Source organism: Lepisosteus platostomus, chromosome 5, assembly GCF_059453375.1.
Source record: "Lepisosteus platostomus isolate fLepPlt1 chromosome 5, fLepPlt1.hap1, whole genome shotgun sequence".
In the NCBI taxonomy this organism is placed as follows: Eukaryota; Metazoa; Chordata; class Actinopteri; order Semionotiformes; family Lepisosteidae; genus Lepisosteus; species Lepisosteus platostomus.
In genome coordinates, this window is record NC_142615.1 from 20,057,916 (window position 1) to 20,068,167 (window position 10,252).

General features: G+C 56.4%; 1 protein-coding gene across 1 annotated transcript; it reads left to right on the plus strand.

Annotated features, from left to right (window-relative positions):
- The first annotated feature begins 5,588 nt into the window (after positions 1 to 5,588).
- LOC148664611 (uncharacterized) lies at positions 5,589 to 9,847 on the plus strand. Its single transcript, XM_088632881.1, has 5 exons — positions 5,589 to 5,738; positions 6,897 to 6,944; positions 7,678 to 7,725; positions 9,082 to 9,242; positions 9,371 to 9,847. The coding sequence occupies exons 1-5, from the start codon at positions 5,589 to 5,591 to the stop codon at positions 9,396 to 9,398; spliced, it is 435 nt and encodes a 144-aa protein (XP_088489007.1). The 3' UTR covers positions 9,399 to 9,847.
- The last annotated feature ends 405 nt before the right edge of the window (positions 9,848 to 10,252 follow it).

Consider the following 10,252-nt stretch of genomic DNA (forward strand, 5'->3'; position numbering starts at 1 on the left):
AGCAGGATGCCGGGAAGGACAAGTAGAGGAAGAGGAGGTGCAGGTGAGCAGACAGGGGGGCGCCGCCCGGTCATGTCTGTGATTCAAGGAGGAGTCTCCTCTTGCTGTTTGATGTCATGGTGACGTCTGTGTCTGTGTCCCTCACACCTGCAATAACAATATTCTTTCCAGGTTCCTTTCCTGGTTCTGTGCCAGCTAAGATCTGGACTGGACTGGACTGGACTGGACTGGAGTGGAGCTGAGGGACGCCAGACTGGACTGCACTGAAGCTGAGGGGCCCCAGACTGAACTGGACAGGAACTGAGGGACACCAGACTGGACTGGACTGGAGCCTAGGGACACCAGACTGGACTGGACCGGAGCTGAGAGACACCAGACTGGACTGCACCGGAGCTGAGAGACACCAGACTGGACTGGACTGGAGCTGAGGGACCCCAGACTGTGCTGGACCTAAGCTGAGGGACCCCAGTCTGGACTGAAGCTGAGGGACCCCAGACTGTGCTGGACCGAAGCTGAGGGACACCAGACTGTGCTGGACCGAAGCTGAGGGAACCCAGTCTGTGCTGGACCGAAGCTGAGGGACCCCAGTCTGGACTGCACTGGAGCTGAGGGGCCCCAGACTGGACTGGACTGAAGCTGAGGGGCCCCAAACTGGACTGGACTGAAGCTGAGGGACCCCAGACCCCAGTCTGGACTGAAGCTTGTAATTTTTGTTCTTTTGTTAAGCATCAATAAATTTTTTTTAAAAAAAATCTGTTTAGCTTTTGGTTTTTTCCCTCCCCCCCCCCCAAAGTTGCTGCTGGGAGAGGTGTGAGTGGGGCCAGCAGGGGGCGCTCTCACCCTGTGGTCTGTGTGAGTCCTGATGCCCCAGTATAGTGACGGGGGACACTGGACTGTAAACAGGCGCCGTCAAACCAAGGTCCTGACTCTCTGTGCTCATTAACAATCCCGGGGTGTCTCTGGAGAAGAGTAGGGGTGTTACCCCAGTGTCCTGGCCTGATTCCCCCCCTGGTCTTGACCCATCATGGCCTCCTAATCACCCCCCCTCTCTGAACTGGCTCCATCCCTCTGCTCTCCTCCCCACTGAGAGCTGCTGTGTGCTGAGCGGACTGGAGCATCATCCAGGTGGGGGCTGCACACTGGGGGGACTGGAGGGGATCCCCCTGACCTGGGAAGAGCTCTGAGTGGAGGGTCCAGACTTATTAATTATTATTATTATTATTCGTGCTGCACTGGGCTTCAGTCCTGGCAGTGAGAGGGGGACTCTGTGATCAGTACAGATACTTATGACTGTATAATAATACACGATAGAAATGGAACACAGGGTAGCGCTGTAGTCTCTTCGAAACGTTTTGAACTGCCAGAAGAAGTTTTCACAACCCGGACTCGTGAAGGTACAGGTCTTCTCCCATCGTCCGGAGCAAGGTGTATCGTGTCCTGGTGATTTCTCCCGTTTCGAACGGAGTTTAATGTTGCGTTTCTACTTTATTAGAGAGAGGCACTGAACATCCTGTGATGGACTGGTGTCCTGTCCAGGGTGTGTGAGGGTGTGTGTGTCCAGTGATGGACTGCTGTCCTGTCCAGGGTGTGTGTGTGTCCTGTGATGGACTGGTGGATCACAATATTAATTCTCCTCCTTGATTCCCTCCTTCATCGCCAGAGTGAAAGCGGGACACGGCAGTAAAAGCTCAGCCCTGCGGGTGGTGGTCCTCTCGGCCACACGGGGGCGCTGTGGCTCCACGGGGGGGTTATGTTCACGTCCCGCTGGGAATCGCACCGACGCGGCGGAGTTCGTGAACGTCCCAGACAACAAGAAAACGAGAGAGAGAGAGAAAAGGTCGTTTTCGGGGTTCAAGAAGCAACCCCGAGATTCAGGGAGTTTCCCCGCTGAGCTTACTCTGCCGAAAACACGCAGGTTTTATTTTTTTCCCGTGCCCCCCCCTCACACAGGCCGTTTCTGTAGCGTGAAGTTGTGTTTTTTTGCGCGGCGGTCGGTGAGGGGCGAAATTTTATTTTATTTATTTTTTCCCCACGGTCTGAAACAGAAACAGCCGGGTGGTGTTGTAGAGAGGTCGACGTGCCTGGGTTTCCTCGTCTGGGAAGCCCGTTTTTTTTTGGGGGGGGGGGGGTCGTGAGGTCCCACGCAGCGCTCGGAAAAGAAAATAGCGTCTCTTTTCCCCGCAGGACGGGGGGGACCCGTGTTTTTTGGACGTGGCGTGGCCCGAAATGTCCGCCCTTGGGCGCTAGAGGGGGGTGGAGGTTGGTCTTTCTTTGACTTGGGGGTCGGGGGGGGTGCTACTTTCACTGAACCCCACCCCACGGAAACCCGTGCTGGACGTGGGGGTGCTGAATGCGCCCTCGACGTGATTTTGTCTTTAAATTCAAGTGCAGCTTTTGTCACCCTTGGGCCGGAAACAGCTGGACCCGTTTCCCCTGCCTGTCCGAGGTGGCGACTACCGGGGTCGTACAGGGACACCCGGCTGGCCGCCGAGAGTTGGAAAAATAAAATGTCCACCCAAGAAAAACAACAACCGTGAAAAATGACGGCCATTTTTGTTTCGCGGCCGAGCCGTGAGCGCGTCGGGGGTGACGTCACGGGGGCGTCACAATGAGCCGCCTGACGTCACAGAGCGGCGGATTCTAGCGGGGGGGGTGGCGCCGGAGCCCCATGAGCTCAGAGGAGTGAAGAGAGAAGAGGAGGAAAGCGCTATATAGTCCTTTCTAAACACGTGTTTCTTCCAATAAAGTTACTTCGACTTAGATCGTTAGTTTCAACTTCAGAAACGCTCTTCAGAATCCCCGTGAAATCGGTAAGTCAGTCAAAAGTGAGAAATAACAAAATAAGTGGAGAAATACGTTGTTTTTTTTACCGTTACTCAACTCTTATGGGTGTGATCGTGCTGTAAAAAGATATTGAGAGGAGCTGCACCTCTACACAGAGGGTGGTGGGGGTGGGGAACAGGCCGCCCAGTCCGTGTGGTTGAAGCCGATACCCTGGCTTCTCTCCAGACACAGCTGGGTGAGCTCCTCCAGTCAGGACAGGGGGCTCTTCTGTACACAGAGGGGGGCGGGGGTGGGGAACAAGCCGCCCAGCGGTGTGGCTCCGCCCCCTCCCCTCCCCTCTGTGACTCTGCTTGTCTCGGCAGGACGATGGACCGACAGAGATGCCGCACGGCCGTGCGCGGTCGCAGCAGGACCCAGGCCCGGCGAGGCGTCGTAAGTCCTCCCCTCCCGCCCGCCGTCCAGCGTCCAGTGTCCAGCCCTCCTCCGACTGGCCTCTCCGCCCCCAGCAGCGCTCGCTGTATTATAATAATAATAATAATAATAAACTTCACTGATAGAGCACCTTTCACACACATAGCAGCGCAAAGCGCTTGACAGACCAGGTCTCACGGTAACACCTCCAGACGAGGAGAGACACTTCCAGTGGTGATCTTGACTGAGGACACGCCTCGGCTCAAGAGACAGGGTCGCGGGTCCGAGGAACACCAAGCTGCAGGTCCGTTATGGCCTTCTGAGAGCACAGATTGCCTCTGGACGTCCCAGACTCTTCCTGGACACACTGGACACACTCACCTGTCCAGACTCTTCCTGGACACACTGTAGAGACTCACCTGTCCAGACTTTCACTGGACACACTGTACACACTCACCTGTCATGACTCTCACTGGACACACTGTACACACTCACCTGTCCAGACTCTCACTGGACACACTGGACACACTCGCCTGTCCAGACTCTTACTGGACACACTGGACACACTCACCTGTCCAGACTCTCACTGGACACACTGGACACACTCGCCTGTCCAGACTCTTACTGGACACACTGTACACACTCACCTGTCCAGACTCTCACTGGACACACTCACCTGTCCAGACTCTCACTGGACACACTGGACACACTCACCTGTCCAGACTCTCACTGGACACACTGTAGAGACTCACCTGTCCAGACTCTTACTGGACACACTGGACACACTCGCCTGTCCAGACTTTTACTGGACACACTGGACACACTCGCCTGTCCAGACTCTCACTGGACACACTGTAGAGACTCACCTGTCCAGACTCTCACTGGACACACTGTACACACTCACCTGTCCAGACTCTTACTGGACACACTGTAGAGACACACTCATCTGTCCAGACTCTCACTGGACACACTGTACACACTCACCTGTCCACACTCTCACTGGACACACTGTACACACTCACCTGTCCACACTCTCACTGGACACACTGTAGAGACTGCCCAAGGCCCCTAGTCTCGACACGACTGGGCTGGGCTGTGTGGTTAGAGCTGTCTCAGAGATGGGCTGTCTGGCGTCTTCACAGGTCACACCGGTCAGGCCGAACCCGGACTGGCAGCGGGAGAGGTCCCGGCCCAAGTCCCGGTGCTTTTCCGTAAGTCTGACCCGGTCGCCTTCCGCGAGACTGGACCGGCCGCCCTGTGGTGGGCCCGGTGCCCCACATCTACCCTACAGCTCCCCACACTGACCCCTAAACTCCCGATACCCCACAGCTCCCCACACTGACCCCTAAACTCCCGATACCCTACAGCTCCCCACACTGACCCCTAAACTCCCGATACCCTACAGCTCCCCACACTGACCCCTAAACTCCCGATACCCTACAGCTCCCCACTCTGACCCCTAAACTCCCGATACCCTACAGCTCCCCACACTGACCCCTAAACTCCCGATACCCTACAGCTCCCCACTCTGACCCCTAAACTCCCGATACCCTACAGCTCCCCACACTGACCCCCACAGTCCTGATGGCCGAGAGGTCTCTGCTTGCTGTAGTGATTGAGTGAGCTCTGTGGACCTGACCTCTGTCTTGTGTCCTCGTTTCCAGCGTCTCCTAGTGGTCCGGCATTTCAGCAGGCCTGAAGGTGAGATCTGGGGAGGAGACAGAGCACCCCCTAACACCCCTGAGCTGGGTTACAGGGTAAGACAGCTTCTTACTGTTGGACACACTGGACACACTCGCCTGTCCAGACTCTTAATGGACACACTGGACACACTCGCCTGTCCAGACTCTCACTGGACACACTGGACACACCCACCTGTCCAGACTCTTACTGGACACACTGTACACACTCACCTGTCCAGACTCTCACTGGACACACTGGACACACTCACCTGTCCAGACTCTCACTGGACACACTGTCCACACTCACCTGTCCAGACTCTCACTGGACACACTGTCCACACTCACCTGTCCACACTCTCACTGGACACACTGTCCACACTCACCTGTCCACACTCTCACTGTCCACACTCACCTGTCCAGGCGTAGTCTCATCCCCCCTGCGTTGTGTCTCCCCCTCTCCCCGCTGGACAGAATCCCGAGGTGTCTTCGTGTCTCCCCGAGCTCGTCCAGAAGCTGGAGAGGGCGGCCGAGCTGCATCTGGAGCTCCCAGAGTCGCCCGGCTCGTCCCGCTCGGGCTCGCCCGGCTCGTTCCGCTCGGTGTCCCCCCCGTCCTCGCCCGAGAGCCCCCTCCGCTCCCCGCCCCCGGCCCCCCCCTCCGGCCCCCTCAGGCCCCTGACCGCCCCGCCCCGCCGCCCCCCCTTCCTCGCCGCCATGCCCCTCGAGCCCCCCCTGCTGCCCGGGGCGGTGCCCCTGCCCCTGCCCCCACCCGTCCTGCCCCCCATCGCCCGCCCGGCCCCGCCAGGCCCCGCCTGGGGCTCCCCGGTGCGGAGGGCAAGGAGAGAGGCGGAGATGTCTGACGAGGCAAGTGGGGCAGAGTCTGTCCGTCTGTCCGCCTGTCCGTCTGTCTGTCCGTCCATCTGTCTGTCTGTCTGTCTGTCCGTCTGTCCATCTGTCTGTCTGTCTGTCTGTCTGTCTGTCCATCTGTCTGTCTGTCTGTCCGTCTGTCTGTCCGTCTGTCCGTCTGTCTGTCTGTCTGTCTGTCCATCCGTCTGTCTGTCTGTCTGTCTGTCCTTCTGTCCATCTGTCCTGCTGTCCTTTTCTCTGTCCATCTTTCCTTCTGTCCATCTGTCCCTTTCACTGTCCTTCTGTCTTTCTGTTCTTTTCTCTGTCCATCTGTCCTTCTGACTTTCTGTTCTTTTCTCTGTCCATCTTTCCTTCTGTCCATCTGTCCCTTTCACTGTCCTTCTGTCTTTCTGTTCTTTTCTCTTTCATCTGTCCTTCTGACTTTCTGTTCTTTTCTCTGTCCATCTGTCCTTCTGTCCATCTGTCTTTCTGTCCGTCTATCCTTCTATCTTTCTATCCATCTGTCCTTCTGTCCTTTTCTCTGTCCATCTTTCCTTCTGTCCATCTGTCCCTTTCACTGTCCTTCTGTCTTTCTGTTCTTTTCTCTTTCCATCTGTCCTTCTGACTTTCTGTTCTTTTCTCTGTCCATCTGTCTGTCCGTCCATCTGTCTGTCTGTCCATCTGTCCCTCTGTCCTTCTGTCCTTTTCTCTGTCCATCTTTCCTTCTGTCCATCTGTCCCTTTCACTGTCCTTCTGTCTTTCTGTTCTTTTCTCTGTCCATCTGTCCTTCTGACTTTCTGTTCTTTTCTCTGTCCATCTGTCCTTCAGTCCATCTGTCTTTCTGTCCTTTTCTCTCTTTCTGTCCATCAGTCCATCTGTCCTTTTCTCTGTCTTTTTGTCCGTCTGTACTTCTCTCTTTCTGTCTTTCTGTCCTTCTGTCTGAGTCTCTGTGTTTGTCCCTCTCTCCCTGTCTTTCTCCCTGTGTCTCTCCGTGTGTCTCCCTGCTCTCTGTCTGTCCTGCGTTGTCCCAGCTGGGTCTCCCTCCCTGTGTCTCCCTGCTCTCTGTCTGTCCTGCGTTGTCCCAGCTGGGCCTGTCTCCACGGCTCTCTGCCTTCAGCTCTGTTCGCCGATGTCCCGCCAGCCCGTCTCTCTCTCAGCCTGTCTCTTGACTTGCAGGAGGAAGAGGAGTTGGAGACAGCTCCTCCGGCAGGAGAGAGGAAGGAGGTCAGTGCTGGTCCCACCCTGCCCCCTGTCCTGTCTGTGGTGGAGTTTCGCCGTCTTGTCTGTCCCTGGGTCTCAGTGTCTCTCTCTCTTTCAGCCCTGTCTGTCAGTGTCTCTCTCGTCCTGCTGTCTGCCTGTCCCTGCCTCTCTGTCTCTCTCTCTTTCAGCCCTGTCTGTCAGTGTCTCTCTCTCGGCCTGCTGTCTGTCTGTCCCTGCCTCTCTGTCTCTCTCTCTTTCAGCCCTGTCTGTCAGTGTCTCTCTCTCGGCCTGCTGTCTGTCTGTCCCTGCCTCTCTGTCTCTCTCTCTTTCAGCCCTGTCTGTCAGTGTCTCTCTCGGCCTGCTGTCTGCCTGTCCCTGCCTCTCTGTCTCTCTCTCTTTCAGCCCTGTCTGTCAGTGTCTCTCTCGGCCTGCTGTCTGCCTGTCCCTGCCTCTCTGTCTCTCTCTCTTTCAGCCCTGTCTATCAGTGTCTCTCTCCTCCTCCTCTCTGTCCTCAGTGTGTCTCTCTCCTCCTCCTCTCTGTCCTGTGGTGTCCAGGCAGTGTGTCTCTCTCCTCCTCCTCCTCTCTGTCCTGTGGTGTCCAGTGGGTCGGTATTAGTGGGCTACACCCAGGCTCACTCCCTGCGAGTGTGATCTCAGCAGAGTCTCTGTACTCTTGGGACACTTGACTCACCTGTCTCTGTCTTTCTCTCCCTGTGCTGTCCCTCTCCTGCCCCCTCTCTCCCTCCTCGGACTCCAGCTGGAGGAGGTCCAATCACCACCTCCTGTGAGACAGAAGAAAAAGAAGGTGGGTGATGCTCTGATCCTCTCTTTACTCCTGTCCAGTGTCCAGTGTCTGTATGAACCCTTCTCTCTCTCTCAGTGCAGTGTTCATGTCCTGGAGTGTCCAGTAGGTGTGTCTGTATGAACCCCTCTCTCTCTCAGTGCAGTGTTCATGTCCTGGAGTGTCCAGTCAGTGTGTCTGTATGAACCCCTCTCTCTCTCAGTGCAGTGTTCATGTCCTGGAGTGTCCAGTCAGTGTGTCTGTATGAACCCCTCTCTCTCTCAGTGCAGTGTTCATGTCCTGGAGTGTCCAGTCAGTGTGTCTGTATGAACCCCTCTCTCTCTCTCTCTCTCAGTGCAGTGTTCATGTCCTGGAGTGTCCAGTCAGTGTGTCTGTATGAACCCCTCTCTCTCTCTCAGTGCAGTGTTCATGTCCTGGAGTGTCCAGTCAGTGTGTGTGTATGAACCCCTCTTTCTCTCAGTGCAGTGTTCATGTACTGGAGTGTCCAGTCAGTGTGTCTGTGTGAACCCCTCTCTCTCTCTCTCAGTGCAGTGTTCATGTACTGGAGTGTCCAGTCAGTGTGTCTGTGTGAACCCCTCTCTCTCTCAGTACAGTGTTCATGTCCTGGAGTGTCCAGTCAGTGTGTCTGTGTGAACCCCTCTCTCTCTCTCTCTCTCTCTCAGTGCAGTGTTCATGTACTGGAGTGTCCAGTCAGTGTGTGTGTATGAACCCCTCTCTCTCTCAGTGCAGTGTTCATGTACTGGAGTGTCCAGTCAGTGTGTCTGTATGAACCCCTCTCTCTCTCAGTGCAGTGTTCATGTACTGGAGTGTCCAGTCAGTCAGTGTGTCTGTGTGAACCCCTCTCTCTCAGTGCAGTGTTCATGTACTGGAGTGTCCAGTCAGTGTGTCTGTATGAACCCCTCTCTCTCTCTCTCAGTGCAGTGTTCATGTCCTGGAGTGTCCAGTCAGTGTGTCTGTATGAACCCCTCTCTCTCTCTCAGTGCAGTGTTCATGTCCTGGAGTGTCCAGTCAGTGTGTCTGTATGAACCCCTCTCTCTCTCTCAGTGCAGTGTTCATGTACTGGAGTGTCCAGTCAGTGTGTCTGTATGAACCCCTCTCTCTCTCAGTGCAGTGTTCATGTACTGGAGTGTCCAGTCAGTGTGTCTGTGTGAACCCCTCTCTCTCTCTCTGTGCAGTGTTAATGTACTGGAGTGTCCAGTCAGTGTGTCTGTATGAACCCCTCTCTCTCTCAGTGCAGTGTTCATGTCCTGGAGTGTCCAGTCAGTGTGTCTGTATGAACCCCTCTCTCTCTCAGTGCAGTGTTCATGTACTGGAGTGTCCAGTCCGACTCTTAACGTGACTCTCCTGTCTCTGCTTCAGAAGCGCTGGTGCGCCCTTCTTAACTCCCTGAGCTGCGTGTCGGTGGGAACAGAAGACCAGGACGAGCCGATGGAGGTGGCGACCGTAGCTCAGGAGAGGAAGAGCGAGGGAGAGGAGGAGCTGGCTGCCGGGAAGGACAAGAGGAGGAAGAGGAGGTGCAGGTGAGCAGACAGGGGGGCGCCGCCTGGTCGTGTCTGTGATTCAAGGAGGAGTCTCCTCTTGCTGTTTGATGTCATGGTGACGTCTGTGTCTGTGTCCCTCACACCTGCAATAACAATATTCTTTCCAGGTTCCTTTCCTGGTTCTGTGCCGGCTAAGATCTGGACTGGACTGGACTGGACTGGACTGGACTGGAGCTGAGGGACACCAGACGGGACTGGACAGGAGCCTAGGGACACCAGACTGGACTGGACCGGAGCTGAGAGACACCAGACTGGACTGGACTGGAGCTGAGGGACCCCAGACTGTGCTGGACCGAAGCTGAGGGACCCCAGTCTGGACTGAAGCTGAGGGACACTAGACTGTGCTGGACCGAAGCTGAGGGACCCCAGTCTGTGCTGGACCGAAGCTGAGGGACCCCAGACTGTGCTGGACCGAAGCTGAGGGACCCCAGTCTGGACCGAAGCTGAGGGACACCAGACTGTGCTGGACCGAAGCTGAGGGACCCCAGTCTGTGCTGGACCGAAGCTGAGGGACCCCAGACTGGACTGGACTGGAGCTGAGGGACACCAGACTGGACTGGACTGGAGCTGAGGGGCCCCAGACTGGACTGGACTGGAGCTGAGGGGCCCCAGACTGGACTGGACTGGAGCTGAGGGACCCCAGACTGTGCTGGACTGGAGCTGAGGGACCCCAGACTGTGCTGGACCGAAGCTGAGGGACCCCAGTCTGGACTGCACTGGAGCTGAGGGACACCAGACTGGACTGGAGCTGAGAGACACCAGACTGGACTGGACTGGAGCTGAGGGGCCCCAGACTGGACTGGACTGGAGCTGAGGGGCCCCAGACTGGACTGGACTGGAGCTGAGGGACCCCAGACTGTGCTGGACTGGAGCTGAGGGACCCCAGACTGTGCTGGACCGAAGCTGAGGGACCCCAGTCTGGACTGCACTGGAGCTGAGGGACACCAGACTGGACTGGAGCTGAGGGACCCCAGACTGTGCTGGACCGA

Excerpts from the sequence above, each read along its gene's own strand:
- LOC148664611 (XM_088632881.1), top strand. The coding sequence starts at position 5,589 with ATGCCCCTCGAGCCCCCCCTGCTGCCCGGGGCGGTGCCCCTGCCCCTG. Across the intron at positions 7,726-9,081 it reads TGAGACAGAAGAAAAAGAAG|AAGCGCTGGTGCGCCCTTCT; the intron begins GTGGGTGATGCT and ends TCTCTGCTTCAG. Across the intron at positions 9,243-9,370 it reads AGGAGGAAGAGGAGGTGCAG|GTTCCTTTCCTGGTTCTGTG; the intron begins GTGAGCAGACAG and ends TATTCTTTCCAG.